This window comes from Podarcis vaucheri (assembly GCF_965113315.1).
Source record: "Podarcis vaucheri genome assembly, chromosome: Z".
Classification (NCBI taxonomy): domain Eukaryota; kingdom Metazoa; phylum Chordata; class Lepidosauria; order Squamata; family Lacertidae; genus Podarcis; species Podarcis vaucheri.
The window spans coordinates 51065078-51083327 of record NC_138758.1 but is presented as its reverse complement, the minus strand read 5'-3'; the positions used below and the strand labels follow the sequence as shown (position 1 = coordinate 51083327).

The window sequence follows — 18250 nt, the reverse complement described above, 5'->3', positions numbered from 1 at the left end:
TATCTGCCCGGGAGGAACCCGGCCTGGTCTTTGTGGATAATTTCTGCCAATAGGGATTTCAGTCTTCTCGCCAGAATTCCTGCAAAGATTTTGTAGTCCGTATTCAATAGCGAGATTGGCCTATAATTTTTAACCTGGGTTAAATCTGCATCCTGTTTCGGAATAAAGGTAATATACGCCTCTTTCCAGGTCTCCGGGATTTCCCCTTTTCTTAAGATATTATTCATAATTTCCTTTAAAGGATTCACAAGTACAGATTTCATCTCTTTATAGTAACCCGCTGTGAATCCATCAGGTCCCGGAGCCTTCCCTCTTTTTAAGTCTTTAATTGCCTCCTCTATCTCTTCTATTTCAATTGGCTCATTTAATCGTTGTTTCTTATCCATTGGAATTTTCTGCACCATTTTGTCTTTCAAAAATCTTTCTATCCTCCTTGAGTTGTTTCTTTCTTTGTTTTTATAGAGGCCTCTATAATACTCTAGAAACTCTTTCCTAATTCCTTTTGGGTCAGTAACCTCTTCTCCTTCTATTATAATTCTATTTATTGTACCTTGTTCCTTCCTCTTCTTAATCTGCCACGCAAGCCACTTGCCAGATTTATTTGAGAATTCGAAATTCTTTTGTCTTAGTTTTTTAATATTCCACTCCACTTCTCTATTTAATATTGCAGCGAATTGAGCCTGCAGAATTTTGATGTTTTCTTTCGTTTTCTGACAGTTAGGTTTCCGAATTAATTTTTGTTCATTGTCCATAATCTGCCTTAGAATTTCTTCTTTTCCTTTCTCTCTATTCTTATTTTTAATCGCATTCTGTTGGATAAAATATCCTCTTATTACGGCTTTGCTTGCGTCCCAGACTATGTTGATGTTTGTACCTTTATCACAGTTATCCGTAAAGTATTCTGTTAATTTTTTGTGTGCGTTTTCTACGATTCCCTGGTCATTTAAGAGATATTCTTTCAGTCTCCATCTAAAAGTTCTTCTCTCGTAACTCTCCAGTTCCCATTCTATCGGACTGTGATCAGAGATTACTCTTGGTTTTATTTCGATTTGTTTAACCCTCGGACATAGTTCGCTTGATATCCAGACCTGATCTATCCGTGACATCGAGTGGTGTGGTTCAGAGTGAAATGTATATTGTTTATCCAATGGGTGCCTAAGACGCCAAATGTCTATCAAATTGTAGTTTTTTACCATTGAGAAAAATGATTTTGGCAATTTCCCTTCTTTACTTACTCCTTCTCTTAGTCTATCCGCTTCTAGGGAGACCACACCATTCATGTCCCCCATTAAAATGATTTTCTGATCCATATAATCCGAGATTTTCCCCTCAAGGTATTTAAAGAAATCAGTCTTATTGCTATTTGGTGCATAGATCCCAATCACAACCATACTCTCCCCTTGCCAATTAATCCGAACAGCTACCATCCTCCCCTCTTCATCTTTAAATATTTGTTTAGCTTCAATCTTTTTTTTAATATACAACACAACCCCTTTTTTCTTTTCTCTGTCGGAGGATTCGAATTCAATTCCCAATCTTTTGTTAATTAGCAATTTTTTATGTTTTTTAGCTACATGCGTCTCTTGGAGGCAAATAATATCCAGGTTTTTCTTTTTCAAGAATTGCTCAATTTTATTCCTCTTTTTTTTCTCGTTCATTCCATTAATATTCCAACTCAAAATTTTTAATCCCATAATGCCTGACATTCACCTAACTTTTCTCTTTCTTTTTCTCTCCCCCCCTTTTTCCCCCCTCTTTTTCCTCTCTTTTCCCCTTGTTAGTTTTCTGTGTTTTCTTCCTCCTCCTCTTCTTCTTCCTCCTCTTCCGATCCGCCTCCGTTCGCTTCTTGTTCGTCCTCTGTTCTTATGTCTCTAGGTGATCCTCCCTCTGCTTCTCTTGTTCCACCTTCCTCTGATTTCAGCTCCTTATATTTCCTCAAGAATTTCCCAGTTTCTTCTGGATTTGATAATCTGTGCCTTTTACCTCTGTATTCAAATGATATTCCTTCAGGGAACTCCCATCTGAATTCAATTCTGTTCCTCTTCAGAGTCTGCGCTAGTGGTTTATAAAAGTCTCTTCGTTTAAGTAGTCTAATTGGAACATCTTTGAAGATGATTATATAATTTCCCCCTATATTCAGTCTTTTTTCTCTATTCATTTGTAGTATCCTATTTCTTACTTCCTTATCCCTAAAGGTAATCAGACAGTCTCCTGGAAATTTTTTCATTTTTGTTGTTTTTACACGCATTCTGAATGCACTCTGAACATTTCTGGCCATTTCTTCTATTGGTACATCCATCCAGGCCGCAAGCTCTTTTATCAGTCTTTCCTTAATATTTTCATTTTGTAATTCCGGGATGGCTCTCAGCCTAAGGTTCGTCTCTCTCTGCCGGAGTTCATTCATGGCTATGACATCTTTTATCTCCTCTTGTGCTTTGTTTAAGTCCGACACTTCAGCTTTAATCCTTTCCTTATCCCGTTTAATATCCTTTAATTCTAATCTTGTCTTCTTCATCCCTTCCTCTACATTTTGCGTTCTTCTAAATACCTCTTTTATCTGGCCTTTAAGTTCGTTTACTGTTTCCTCAATCTTTTTATCCATATTTCCGATTTTGTTATCTACTTGTTCTAACTTATGCTCTAAATTATTCTGACTTTGTTTTATTTCCACTAGCATCTTCATAATATCTGCCTTAGAATCTGTTTCTTGTTTCGATCCCCTCCTATCTCCAGGGGTCCCCCCGTTCGTGCCTTTCTTTACCGTATGCGACATCTTATATTCTTATATTCTTATATTTTCCCCGTTCACCCCGTTTCTATATAGCACCTTCACTTATACCTCCCTCCTCCTTACCTCCCTTTTTTGTTATTTAATCTGTATAGGGTCGCTATTCCCCGCTCAAGTATTTAACAATCATATAATACTCCCCAGCGGGACCTTTTTCCATTCAGAACACCCCCAGTCGGATACACAGACAATCCACAATTAATTGGGAGAAAGGTAGGGTGTCATAAGAAAAAAAAAAGAAGAAACAGAGGAACAGGAGGGGGGAGAGGGTGAGTTGTAGGGTCAATTAATTTTAGTCTCGCCACTAGAGGTCACCAAGTCTCTTCCAATTAGCTCCCCGAGGTGTAGCAGTAGCGAGGTATAGCAATATCCTGTCCCAAAAGCATACAGTCTCTCCGCATGTCAAACCGTCTCAAGGAGCAAAAAAAAAAGAGGGGGGGGAAGTATTTGCAGTAAGTCCAATGTATATATATATTTCCCCGCCACAGGAGTGAATGTAGTTGTGTTCCTTTCTTTCTTCCTTCCACCTTAGACTTTTTCTCGGTCTGCCACGCTCCGAAAATTTTAATGGCGATGGAGCCTTCTCTTCCGGTTTCCCTTCCTTCTACATTTCTGAGTTCAAAAAAAAAAGGGAGAAGTGCTCCTCTCGTCTACTTCAACCGCCGTTTCGTCAAGGACTCTCTGCAGCAACAATTTGTCCCTGGTCTCCACTTTCCTCCCACATGTCTTTTGATATTAAGTCTCTAAGCGAAAGTCACTTTATAGAAGGGAGATAAGTAAGGAGAAACAAAGTATCCGCCAAGGCAACTTACTTTCGCTTTCCCAGTACTGGAGTCGCGCTGTGTCTGGCAGATCCCGTTTTCGGGCTGAACTCCGTTTATATCTTGGTTTGCTTCCCGACTTCCTTGTTGATATTGTCACAGAGATTAAAGTTGTTTAAGCCGGAGTTCTTTGATGTGAGAGCGCAACGCTTTCCAGACAAGCTCGGGGCTTCGCTAAGTGGAGGTCGGCAATGGCTTCCCTCGACCGCTGAACAACACCGCCGTACTCTTCGCTCCGTTTTTGGAGCTACCTGACAGCTGAGCCGCTCGCTTTTGATCGCTACGGGAACCAGCTCCTCTGGACACCCTCCAGAGGTGTTTTCGGGGGGCTTCCGCGCCCTGAAGCACCCCCTAATCCTCCAAAATAGCCCGGGGTTTCCCTCTCGGTAAAACCCCCGCTTGTAGCAAGATCGCGCAGCACCGGAAGTCCCCTTTGAAAGCACAAATTAGATCAGGTTTCCCTATAAGAGTAAATTGAATCAAATTTCTCCCCGGTCCCTTCTATGGACTCCTCTAACTGCCCTCACTCTGATGGAACAGAAGGACCACCTTTGCCCACCCCAACATTTGCCTTTTGCCACGACCAGCCTCCTTTGGAGTAAGCTATGTGAGTCAGCAGTATGTAATCTAGCCTGGTGAGAGGTCTGAACTGCATTTAAGACAGGATCTTTGGAGTACAGCAAGACCAGTACCAGAAACATTATTGCCAGTTAACTCTTATTATGCTTCTCTATGTACTTAAACCTAGATACCTCCTTTCCTTTCCCTTTCTTTGTAATACTGAATTTATTCTGTGTTTGTTAAATTGTTGGTTTTTGTCATTTTTGAGTTTATTGAAATTTAGTGAATTTTGATGCTTTGTATGTTTGCTGCAAGCCACTGTGGGCACAGCTCATTGTGGAAAAGCAGCATACAAGTAAACCTAATTTATCAATACAGTCATACCTCAGGTTACAGACACTTCAGGTTGTGTTTTCTTACGTTACAGACCCGCCGAAACCCGGAAGTACCGGAATGGGTTTATTGCGGGTTTTGGGGGCCGCGCATGCACAGAAGCGCTAAATCGCAATTTACGCATGCGCAGAAGCGCTGAATCAGAACCACGCATGTGCAGACGTGCCGCTGTGGGTTGCGAACGTGCATCCCGCATGGATCACGTTCGCAACCCGAGCGTCCACTGTATCTCATTTTTCTTGTCACTTCATAATGGGGCCAGCTCTGATGAATCCTGGTTCAAGCCAAGTCCTGGATCTGGGGTTCAAAAATCAGGGCTGACCCAACACTTTTTGCTACCTGAGGCAAATAACAAAATGGCATCTCCCCCACCCACCCACCTGCCTCCATTCCACATATAGAAGCCAACTCAACTGGCAACTCAATCTTACTTCGAAGCTGGAAATGTGACAGGCGAAAGGAAGGCCTTCTTTGTACAGCCTGTTTTTGAACCATGGAATGAGACAGTGGTGGCCACCAATACGAATGGCTTTACATGAAGCATAGATAAATTCATGGAGAATAAGGCCACCAGTGGCTGCTAGTCACAATGGCTATGCTCTGCCTTCACTGTGAGAGGGAGTATGCTTAAAATGACAAGTGGGAGGAGTGCTGCTACACTCAGGTCCCAAATGAAGGTTTCCCATGAACATCTGTCTGGACACTTTGAGAACAATGTGTCTGATCCAGTAATCCAGTAGGGCTCTTCGTATGTTGCCCTGGTCTGCTGAAAATTGAGGGCAACAGGCTAGCTTAGCTAGAGCAGGCTGCAGGGCACATGAAGCTCCGCTTTCAGCACCTCACTGCTGCTCCATGTCCCTTCTCATTTGGCGCCTGAGGCAGTTGCCTCACTCTGCCTAATGATAGAACCAGGCCTGTTCCTTGCATGAGTACATATATAAATGCAGAATTTGGTTTGGTTTTAGCACTGGTTTGAAAAGGACAAATCCTTGGCAGGCAGTTGGCCTCAGGTGCTTGCTGACTTGCCAAACACTCAGCCTTTAGTGTCAACAGCATAAAAGGCAGGGAGAGGCACCTTGGTCTCCAGAAGACACAAGAGTTAAACAAGAACTCAGAGGGCAGCTTTGAAGGTGCGATGGAAAGAGTTATGTTTCCATGGCAATTGAAAGGCATGTGCTTATATTAGTAAATCCTGGGTGACCTCTGCTGCCCTCCTCCTCCCCTGGTCAGCAGAAGAGATTAGCAGAAGGGCATTCTCTCTGGATGACTCCCAGGAAGGAAGGAAGGAAGGAAGGAAGGAAGGAAGGAAGGAAGGGGACCAAGAGCTGAACAGCTCAGATACAGCTCCCCACCCCCCACCCCCAAGCACCTTGCTTCAGTTTAACAACCTCAGCACCAGTCATTTCCCACACTGGTGCTTCACCAAGGAGCAATAATGACCACGGGAGAGTGTGACAGCAGATTGCAATGGACTTGTGTATAGTCTTGGACATCAGCCTTGAAGCGGAACAGCCTTTCAGTGCCCCAGTGACATTAAATGTACAGAAGCGATGCAGTCGAATTCAGGGCAGGGAAGAAAAACAAATATTAAAAGAGAATGCCACTCCTTGACATTGCTTGTAATCCAACCTAAGCAATGACTTGAGCCTCTACGTTCTGCCTTTGTTGGTCTGTTTTATGTTCATTTTTACATACATAATAAGTAAATAATTATAAAGCTAATAAATAATTAGTAATAAAATTTACTCAGGCAAAGGATCAGTAGACAGGAGGGGGAAGCGCTTCTACGGAAGAGTGTGTGGATTTTGGCAACCGTGTGGTCAGTGAGAGTGACCTCATTTGCAGCTGGACATGGTGCCTCCTTGACCTGCTTCACTTGGATTCACCCTGGGCAGTTGGCACACTTAGCCCTTCTCTATCCCTCTCTTGGTGTCATCTGCACTCAAGAACAGGTGCCAGGGCAGAGTGAGGAAGTGACTTAAAGCTGGATCAGGAAGGAGGAGGCGGCATGTTCTACTACATTCCTTCAATTCAGACCCAAATGGTCAGGGAAGGAGACATGTTCATCAAAGCTCCTAACTGGGGAACTCCCTCCCCACAGAGGTGTGTTTTATAGGTTTTGCTGTATGCTGGAGACACATCTCTTTACTCTGGCCGTTGACAGAAGGTTTCTATTTTATTATATGGGACCTGCCTCTTTTACAGAATTTCTACTGTTGTGTTCCATTTGGTTTTAACTGTTTTTATAACTGCACACTGTACAATTGCAACCCACCCTCTAACCTTTTGATGAAGGACAGGTAAGAAACTTTCTAAATACAGACAGACAGACCTTCCTCCTCTTTCCTGTCCCATGCATGCAGCACAATATGTTTAATTTTATTTTCTAGGATTCTGTTTGAATCAGGGTATCAATGCAATTCCAGGGCTTAGTCCTAGAACAAGAGCAGTGAATGCAAACTATCCATCACTGAGGAGCGGCCACATGTTTGCTCCACACTTATGAGAAGGAGATGCGTGGCTTTTGGGTTGGGGATGTTCCAGGAAGACACAATGTCCGTTTGGTTCCTCAAGCAAGCCACAGGTCATAACCACAAAAAAGCAGTGAAAATCTCACTGGAGTCAGGAGAGTGGGGGTACATTAAAACAGACTGCAATGGTGGGTACAGTACATGATACATACTTTGGTAATTGCTCCCAACTACAGTGGTACCTCGGGTTAAGTACTTAATTCATTCCAGAGGTCCGTTCTTAACCTGAAACTGTTCTTAACCTGAAGCACCACTTTAGCTAATGGGGCCTCCGGCTGCCGGTGCATGATTTCTGTTCTCATCCTGAAGCAAAGTTCTTAACCCAAGGTACTATTTCTGGGTTAGCAGAGTCTGTAACCTGAAGCGTCTGTAACCTGAAGTGTCTGTAACCCGAGGTACCACTGTACACGTCAGGTTAGTGAAACCAATACCAAATGGTAAAGTTCCCCTTCAATGTGGAGGAGGAGGCTGGCGTTAGTCCTTGAGTTTCCCTTTAAAAATGTGCACTCTTCTCCAGTTGTGTGACACACTGATAAGACAGAAGCATTGTGACAGGAAAGATAGAATGAGAGGTGCAAGGCAGCCTATGTTTGTTTGCACATGTGAACTCAATGACTCAGCCACCTACAGAACTTGCATGGACTATGAAGTGTCCCTGACGCGGTTTGCAGGTGTCAGGGCTACATCTGAACTGCTCCCCTGACAAATGGTTGACTTCACCCCCACCCCACCTGAAAAACCCTCTTGCCCGGAAGCACCTGCAGACACAGCTGCCTATTCCAGGCTCTTTTTCTGCCTCTGCAGGGGCTGCCGGTGCCAAAATGTATGCATTAAATATTCACTGTGCCATTAAGTCCATCTTGAAGCAGATGTTCCCTGAATAGAGGACCGGCCAGGTGTGCATCTTATTATCCACCTACCATTTTCATACACAGCCTCTGAGATGAAACTGCTCCTATTATCAGGTTTCGAGGAGGGGCCATACAAGGCCCATAAATCCATGCTGGTTTTATGGTTGTCTTGCCTCCCCTGCCCCAGAAGCTCTTTGATCTGCCACTTCCCATTGTAGCCCTGCTCACCCTGCAGAATACCCCCTTTGTAAACACTCCTCAAGGGTGACCTTCATGCTTCCCACCTCCTCTGATCTCGCTGCTGCTGCTGCTACATATCAAACAGGGAAATGGGATCAAGGCGGGGGGGGGTGAGTTCTTGTGTGTTCTGGTGAGGCGCGCTGGCTCTCAAGCCTTAATTCCAAATCCAATCTAAATACGCCAGCAGCTAAGGCAGGCAAATCAGCCACTTAAGAGAGGAGGACGGAACACTATGGCTGGGGCACGTCTGAGCTGCCCTCCAGGTGTCTACATGACACCAGGACAGAGAGAGCCAGATTTGCCTCAAGCCAGGATACGAAGCACGATTCTTATTCTCCTCCTCCTCCTCCTCCATTCTAGGTTGAATGGAAAAGGCAGAGATTCCCAGCCCCCCACTCAAGTGCATAGTCAAGAGCAAACTAAATGGTGCAATACTGCCTGTGACTCAGGACTCAGCTACACTGGCAAAGAAAAAGCACTCTATATCTGTTGTGACACAGAGGGCGCTGTGGAGCTCTGTTTTTGCCAACCTGATTTCTCATACAAAGTTTACAACGTGTTTAGCTGAAACGCTTCTCTGATGTGTTCTGAACAGACATCTGAAGGCAGCCCTGTTTATGGAAGTTTTTAATATTAAATGCTGTATTGTTTTTAACACTTGATTGGAAGCCGCCCAGAGTGGCTGGAGAAACACAGCCAGATGGGCGGGGTATAAATAAATTATTATTATTATTATTATTATTATTATTAGTCTAGATCCATCCTCACTGGCCCCTTCTGCCCTCTGAACTCTGCCCCATGATCCCCAAGAGCATCCCCTCCCCACAAGTGGTATGCTGATGGGGCTATCTGAAAAACTTCCAGGCATCTGCTACTCAAAAGTGGGAGATTTGAGATTTGCCTCAGTGGCACCGTAGGCAGAGGCTAAGCACCCAGTGGAAGAGATGGGCTCTAATGTCATTGCACAGGGGTTCTGCCCTGAAGCTCACAAGGGTGAGATCTGCTACTACACCAACACATCAGAACACTTTCCCACTCACACCAACCCCCACTCCCAATGGAAGCATGCTCAGGGTAACTTCAAACCAAGCATGCTAACTGAACAAGGCTGGCTGACACTGGCAGGCAACACACCGTATGGAGTAGCAGCTAGAGTGTTGGGTGTGCTCTGAGAGATCGGGGTTCAAATCCCCACTCAGCCATTAAACTCGCAGGGTGACCACTTACTCTCAAGCCTCACAGGGTTGTTGTGAGGATAAAAAGGGGAGGAGAACTCTGTAAGGCCCCTTCAGCTCCTTAAAGAAAAGGTGGGATACAAATGTAATTAATAATAATTTACTTCATATCATTTGTGAACTGCTGCTCTACACACACACAAACTGGTGCACAACTACTTTTTAAAGGCCACAAATCATTTAAAACAAATTGATAACATAGCTGTTCTAATCAAACTTCACAGTAACGGAAATATCACAAGGCAAGCAAAACATTTTTTTTAATTAAAAAAAAATGCTTAAGTAAAAAAGTCTTAACAGCCCATCTAAAGATAGGAAGAGAAAGGGCCTGCTGGGTGTCCTGCTGGGAGGGATTTCTACAGCTGTGGAGCCACTACTGAAAAGGCCCTGTGTCTGATATTCACCCATGGTTACAGGAGGCAGGCCTTAGGTATTGGCTTGAGCAGATCAATCAGCTCATACATTCCATTTCCGCCAGGGTAGAAAAATTAGACCTGCAATATTACAATTGCCCAGAGCAGGTCCTGGAACACACTGCAGCTATGAGCCTTTCCCTTGGCCTGCAGGTGTCTCAGTTTTCCTGCTCTGTGAAATGGGGGCTGTGCCAAATGCCTACATGTAATTACAGGGTCGTTGAAAGGTTTGGAATTCTCCCTCTCAAGGAAGAACGAACAATTTCAAGCAGTGAATCGTGCTGGCAGAGCCCCCTCTGCTAGTTGGCTTGGTCTGGAGATTTATACAGTTAGCAGAGCTCCCTGAATGCCAGATAGCAGCTTTGAAGCGGCATGCCCGCCCTTGCGATCTCTCTAAACCAAGAAAGGATAAGGAAGAACAGCCTCCTCCGAGCTGTTGTCCCAAAGAAAGATCGCCCCACGACCGCACTCTGGCTCATCGAGGAGTAGCCCCGCGCGCCATGGGGCCTGCTCTCTGCAGCCACACAAAAGCCCCCATCGTTACTTCACACGCTCTCTCTGTAGCCATGGTTACTGGACACAAAAGCAGCCCGGTTGCGTCCCAGGAACCAACGGAATGCCAGGAGCCAGACAAAGAAGTCGGTCCAGGAGAAAAAGAGGGGAATTACTGGGTGCAAACGTTTTCCTTTCGGCTCCTGCGTTGGTCAGGACTGAGAAAAGGGCAGCCCGGCCCAGACTGGGAGCCTCAAGTTGGAGAGCGAGGAAGAGGAGGAGAAGGCTCCTCTGAACAAACACGGACTTTCCCTGTTCTGATGTAGCTCCTCTTTGCCTCCTAACCCGCCTCCCCGGGAGGTAGACAAAGAAAAGGAGAACGTTCCCAGTCCCCCCTTCTGAAAAACGGGATAAATTTCTGAGATGACCTTGCAACTCTCCAAAGGAGTCCAAGAAGTTGGGTTTGTTCTCAACCCTCTCTCTCTCTCTCTCTGGCCACCCGCCCTAAACTATGTGCATTTGCGGGGCATCAGCTGCCCCGCAAAAGTGGCCGCGATCGCACACAGAGATTCCTCACGGGAACCCCGTCTTAGAAAGCCGAGAATCGGGGCCTTTTGTGCGGGAAGCCACCTGCGGATGACGCCCACCCAGGGAACTTCCTCGCCCTGCTCTTCTTTACAGCGTTGTCCCTACCTGCCAGCTCTACAGGGCACAAAGCTTTGCAAAAGGATAAAGTGGCCGAACTCTTGCTTTCACATCCAGAGCAAAGGGAAAACATTATTACAGTGTTGGGTTTGTTTGCTTTTGTTTGTCTGTTTGTTTTACGCCGTCTGCAGCTTCAAAATAGCCCGCGCACGTGCTCTTGAAGACGAGCTCTCTGCACGGAGGCTTAAAGCAAGCTGCGGCTCCTGAATTCGGCACTCCGCCGAAGGCGCAAAAAATCGGAGCCAGTCCCGTGAAAGTGGGGGAGAGACGCCGGCTCAAGAGCTACTTACCGCAAAACCAGAGGGAGAGGGAGATGGGCAGCAGCAGCAGCAGCAGCAGCCGGGAGTCCATGGCCGGCTGGCCAGCGAGCGCCTTGTGGTCCCCAGGCGAAGGTGGCCTCAAGGATGGGTCCTGGTCAAGCTTGCCCCCGACCCCCCGCGCATCCCAGGCTCAAGTGGCCATGCTCCGGAATGCCGAGGCGCTTGCCGACTCCATGCTTTGCTTCAGACAGGCTGCTGGACAGACTCGCTGTCCACTCGCCACCCTGCTCTGGAGCAAAGGGAAAACGGAGACTGGATCACATGGACTGGAGCGGCAGGAGAGAGTCATGTGCTGGACATTGCTAAAGAGTAGCGCGCAAGGAGGCGCCCTCCGCTACGGCCTTAGAGGATGATGGGGAGAGGGGAGCCTGCGCCTTTTTATCAGCCAAATCTTAAACGCCTGCTCTGATTACTTTTTGTTTCGCCAGACCTATGCAGGCAAATAAGAGTACAGCCTCGCAATGGTCTGCTAGTTTCGTTTCTTATTTCTTTTATATATATATATACATTTTATTTCGATTTTTCAAAAAAATTACAAACATGCAAATAACAAAAACACAAATCACATATGCATATATTTGACTTTCCCCCTTTTGTGGTTTCTTTTAAATTTTAATTTTCATACTGTATTTTCCGTAGGACTCCGTCTTTTTTATTCCTTAGTTTCTCATCATAATCTGTTTTAACTGCTAGTTTTACCTTAGTCCTGCTAATGAGCACATGAATATTTCAAATATTCCACAAATTTTCCCCAATCTTTAATAATTTCTTCTTTTTCTTGGTTTCTTATTACACCTATTAATTTGCCATTTCTGCATAATTCATTAATTTTATTAGCCACTCTTCCTTAGTTGGTACTACATCTTCTTTCCATCTCTGGGCAAAAACCATTCTGGCTGCAGTTGCATCATACATAAACAATCTTTTTTTTAGATCTTTTGGTATCTTACTATCTCCTATTCCTAAAAGAAAAGCTTCTGTTTTTTGTTAAAAGACCTTAAACATCTTATTCAATTTGTTAGAAATCATTTCTCAGAAAACTTTTACTCTTTTACAACACCATCATATATGGTAGAAAGTACCTTCTTTTTCTTTACATTTCCAGCATGTATTTGGTTTTGATTTATACATTTTTGCCAATCTACTAGGAGTTAAATACCACCTGTACATCATTTTCATGTAGTTTTCCTTCAATGTATAACATGTTGTAAACATGTCCACATCCCACAACTTCTCCCATGCGGCCATTCGTTCCTTGATTTTTGCTTTTGCTTTCAACTCTCTATGATTTAACTGTCTGGTTTTGTGTTTTCGTATTGTTGTAAACCACTGTGTTATATTTTTATGATACAACGATGTATAAATATTTTTTAAATAAATAAATAAAAACAAAGACTGAAGCTGTTCTCTTCACTCCACCTCCATGCTTGGATATGCTGCACATTCTTAAATTGTTTTTATCAAACTTTCATGTGGTGGTAGTGCTGCTGCTGCTGTCGTAGCCCCCCATGGATCAAGTCTCAGTAGAGGGTCCAGTGGGGAAGACAGTAGCAAGTTCTATGGGCAAATCCCCAGAGAGGGCTGGGGAAGGCTCTGTCTGACACCCTAAAAACCCCTCTGCCAGCCAGTGTAGAGCTGCCTTTGCCAACCCGAGGCCATCCGGATGTTGTGGGGCTCCTCTGTTCTCACCATCCCTGATCACTGGCCATACTAACTGGGGCTGATGAGAGTTGCAACATCTGGCTAGTCTAGGTGTAGAGCAGCCTTTCTCCACCTGTGGGTCCTCAGATGTTGTTGAACTACAACTCCCATCACCCCTAGCTAGCAAGGCCAGAGCTCAGGGATGATGGGAGTTGTAGTCCAATGACATCTGGGGACCCACAGGTGGAGAACTGCTGGTGTAGAGTAGCAGCAAGGAACCAGGTGGTCTAGTGAGCCCACAAAGAACCATGTTAAGCGAAGCATCAGCACCCAAAGTGACAAAAAGGACATTAAAAATAGCATTATACCTGATTCACCCTATCCCATTTCAAGCATGTACAGAATATTATCATGAATCTACCCAATTTCTTATTTTAAAATCTAAAAAAGGACTTCAACTCATCTTTCCCCAACATTTATTGAAAAACATTGTTCTTTAAATATAAACTTACTGTTTATATTTAAACAGATTCGGATATTACTGAATCTCGTGAAAGGAAGTTAAAAGAAAAGTTTAAAATGGGGAGAGGGACCTCACCTGGAGTACTGTGTCCAGTTCTGGGCACCACAGTTCAAGAAGGACACTGACAAACTGGAACGTGTCCAGAGGAGGGCAACCAAAATGGTCAAAGGCCTGGAAACGATGCCTTATGAGGAACGGCTAAGGGAGCTGGGCATGTTTAGCCTGGAGAAGAGGAGGTTAAGGGGTGATATGATAGCCATGTTCAAATATATAAAAGAATGTCACATAGAGGAGGGAGAAAGGTTGTTTTCTGCTGCTCCAGAGAAGCGGACACGGAGCAATGGATCCAAACTACAAGAAAGAAGATTCCACCTAAACATTAGGAAGAACTTCCTGACAGTAAGAGCTGTTAGACAGTGGAATTTGCTGCCAAGGAGTGTGGTGGAGTCTCCTACTTTGGAGGTCTTTAAGCAGAGGCTTGACAACCATATGTCAGGAGTCCTCTGATGGTGTTTCCTGCTTGGCAGGGGGTTGGACTCGATGGCCCTTGTGGTCTCTTCCAACTCTATGATTCTATGATTCTATGATTCTATGATTCTATGACTAGGTAGGCCAAAAGTTCAATAGCTCTCTTTTGCCACATTCAAGCCATACATTTAAATTGCAATGAATCCACTGGAAACAGTCATTGCATCCCCCAGAGAATCCTGGGAGCTGTAATTTGATAAGGGTGCTGAGAGTTCAGGCGGCTTCTGTTCCTCTCACTGGGGAATGCTGTGGACATAGTGTACAGTGGTAATTCAGGTTACATACGCTTCAGGTTACAGACGCTTCAGGTTACAGACTCTGCTAACCCAGAAATAGTGCTTCAGGTTAAGAACTTTGCTTCAGGATGAGAACAGAAAGCGTGCTCTGGCGGCACGGTGGCAGCAGGAGGCCCCATTAGCTAAAGTGGTGCTTCAGGTTAAGAACGGACCTCCGGAACGAATTAAGTACTTAACCCGAGGTACCACTGTATCTGGATTTCAGCAAGGCTTTTGACAAAGTCTTCCATGATATTTATGCGGGGGTGGTAAAATGTGTGCTGGACCAGGTAACTGTTAGGTGGATTTGTAACTGGTTGACTGACTGAACTCAAAGAGTACTCATTAATGTTTCCTCACCATCCTGAAAGAAAGGGACAAAGGTCATGGGTGTGAGGCCCATGTTGGGTGAAAGTCCTGCATGTTGGGTGAAAGTCCTGCATTGCAAATCTGTGATTCTGTAGGGCTTGGCAGGGTTCTGTCCTGGGCCCATTGTTATTCAACGTCTTTATAAACAACGGGTGAAGGAATTGAGGAGACGGTCATCAAATTTGCAGGTGACACCAAACTGGGAAGAGTAGCTAATGCCCAAAAGACATAATTAGGATTCAAGATAACCAACAGATTGGAGTGTTGGGCCCAAACTAACAAAATGAATTTCAAAAAGGGTAAATATAAAGTTCTGCTGCACCAACACAGGTCAAGAGTCTGTGCTGGTCAGACCAAATTTGGAGTCCTTTGTCCAGTTTTGGGCACCACGGTTTAAGAAGTTGGAATGTGTGCAGAGGAGGGTGACCAAGATGATCAAGGGTCTGGAAATCAAGTCTTAAAAGGAACAGTTGAAGGAACTGTATAGGTTTAGCCTGGAAAAGTGGAGACTGAGAGGAGTTGGAGACCCATCTTCAATTACCGTATTTTTTGCACCATAACACTCACTTTTTTCCTCCTAAAAAGTAAGGGGAAATGTCTGTGCGTGTTATGGAGGGTATGCCTACGGGTGGCATCCTACGGATTTTCCTCCTCTAAAAACTACGTGCGTGTTATGGTCGGGTGCGTGTTATAGAGCGAAAAATACGGTATCTTAAGGACTGTCACATGGAAGATGGAGCAAGCTTGTTTTCTACTGCTTGGGGGGTAGGACTTGAACCAATGTATTCCAGTTACAAGGAGATTCTAACTAAACATAAGAAAAGTGCTGTAGTTAGGCCATTTCAGAGTCTGGGCTTTAAAGGGCTTATGAGGTGGGGGCTTTTCAGATGGCAATATGTCTTAGTTCATTCTACTTTAAATTGTGATGAGTCAGTGCTGTTTCAATCCCCCACCATCACAATGTGGTTGTGGACTTCTGCTCCAAAGTCTTACACAGATAGCATGGGTAGTAGGTATGGGCTCCAACAGGACCTGCTTTTGCTCACGGGACTCAGCTGCAGGAGTCAGAAACATTGCCTTTATTTGGAGCTCATTAAATGCTAGCTGTCCAAATGTTCAATCAGAATCAGAACTGGCTACAGCATAGGTAGCAGAAAGGTGGGCCACAGCTGAGTGGTCACTTACTGCCATGTGCAAATAGGTGCTTCCTACACCCCAGACCAGAAGGGTCACACGGCACAGATCAGAAGCCACCAGAGAACTTCAGCTCATTTGTGACCTCATTGCAGCATCCAATCTAAACAATGATGGGATTAAATTAACTCTAATGGGAGTTACGAATGTTCATTGTGCTTCCCTCCTTGTTAACCCATGGAGGTGAAGCCTAAGTCCCAGACAGCTCAAATCCCAAAGAGTTAGCAGCTGAAGAAGACACAGCTATGGGCACTAAATCAACAAGTTTCCTTTTATTAAAAAAAAGTTGTGGTGGACTCTTTATGCCTTTGCAAACAGAAACTTGTTGAACAAAGGAAATAAGGAGCCAGGATGGGGACACAGCAGCCTTTTCCATGCTAAAGAAAGAATAAGGACATTAGGTTTGATGCTCAATGGCTCGTGGAGTCAGATGAGAGGCTTTGAGGGCAGTTCAGCCCAAACTGCCCCCTTTCAGCAAATGGTCAAACCCTTAGCCAGGAACCACTATAAACCTTGACCTGTGGTTTAAAAAACAGCTGAAAGTTCTGGGCCACCTTAGGAAAAACTAAATTTTGCAACTTGTAATAATTTTGCAGATCAAAATGAATCTTGCATTTATTTACTATGGCCAACACTGTTAAAAAGAAGAACAACCTTATTTGTAAGGAATTACTGAAAAGGGGTGGGGATAATGAAATTGTGGAATGTTTGATTTGAAAGGTCTGGAACAGACCTTTTCATAAAAAATCTGCATAAAAATGTGTGCTCACCCCCCCTCCCCCGATTCAATATAGTTTGTTAAGAAAATTCACAAACTTGGATCCACGGGCGACTCTGGTTCATTTTTCTATGGTAGTCTATCTTAAAGTTTTTATGTGTTTATATGCCTACCGCATTTTTAAACTTAAAATCCATTGTTGCATATTGTTTTAAATGTTTGTTTTGCTTTGGGATTGTAGTTCCATTTGTGTTTCACAAGCTGGTCTCTGACCATAATAAATTTCATGTTCATGTGTGCTCATGTATCTATTTAAAGGCATTTTTAACACAATGCACAGATTCCTAAATGCATTTTACCCCAATGCATTTGTTATTGTTTATGTCCTGCCTATTCTCCAAGGAGATGAAGGTGGAGTAAATCCCCCTCCCCCTCCCCGTTTTTCCTTCCCAGGGTGGGTGGAGAGACTGTGACTGGCCCAAGTGAGCTCTAAATGGCGATTGAACCCTGGTCTCCCAGGTCCTCGTCTGACACCCTAACCACTGCACCATGGCTCCACTCAACTCATTTCACCTCAGAATGCACAGAAACTGGATTGCTAAAGCATCCCTGTGCTTAATTGCTCCTTGGCAACCTGAGGGCATAAGTCTGCTTCTTTGTGGCCATGCTTTCGGTTAGGCTTCACCAACCTCATGTCCTTTTTGGCCAGAGCAGGAATGCAGAGACTTCATCAGTCAACAATGTTATGAGAAAAAAACTGCTCCTTTTCCCAATTATGAGGTACCTAAGAGCCCATATGGAGTCCTTTTGTAGGTTCTCTATCAGTAGGAGAAATAACAGAGGCCAACCAGAGAATATCGAGAAGAAAAGCAGCTAGTAAGCCTGATCTTTATTAAAGCTGTTGCAACAGGAACCCAGAACAAAGATGTGTTGGCCCTTATATAGACTTTTTGAAATTGCCCATCCTCAAACTCAAGACCACCCCCAGAAACATCATACATACATCACAGGGGGCGGCCGAAAACAGAATCCTGAGTGTGTTATCTCCTGTCTGGCAGGTTACCTGACTGCATTATCTGGGTTTTGGCCACTCTTTTGTTATCATAACTACTTAATTCCCGAATCCAGGTCAGAGGTCACTAGCTCACCCTATTCACACCTTAAATGTGCCCTTAAGGCAGGATTTGTGAGCACGGAGACAATGGGGAGGTTTTTTCCCATTTCCTTCAACCTGGCAGATAAATATTTGATGTCATCCTGAATGGCCCTAGGACATTTCTGTGGGTTTCAGACATGTGGGTTACACACCTGCATGTGGTTTACACACCTGCCTGGTACACCCACGAATATCCAATATATATATATATATATATATATATATATATATATATATATATATGCAGGTTTTGGTGTCTTCGGGTGTCTTCCCGTGTAAGAGTCGGGGTGTCTGTGCGACGTTTCGACGAGGTCTCACTCGTCATCTTCAGGCTGGTGCTTTCGGCTTCTTGTTCCAGTAACAAGAAGCCGAAAGCACCAGCCTGAAGATGACGAGTGAGACCTCGTCGAAACGTCGCACAGACACCCCGACTCTTACACGGGAAGACACCCGAAGACACCAAAACCTGCATTCCTGTACCCGTGAAAATCTACGA

At 44.5% G+C, this 18250-nt stretch overlaps 1 protein-coding gene across 1 annotated transcript in view; it reads right to left on the bottom strand.

Annotated features, from left to right (window-relative positions):
• CRB2 (crumbs cell polarity complex component 2) overlaps positions 1 to 11816 on the bottom strand; it is a 76215-nt gene extending 64399 nt beyond the window's left edge. Inside the window, exon 1 of the mRNA XM_082208780.1 lies at positions 11321 to 11816. Coding sequence (XP_082064906.1) covers positions 11321 to 11381 — 61 coding nt within the window. The 5' untranslated portion in view covers positions 11382 to 11816. The remainder of the gene's footprint in view (positions 1 to 11320) is intronic.
• Between the last annotated feature and the right edge of the window lie 6434 nt (positions 11817 to 18250).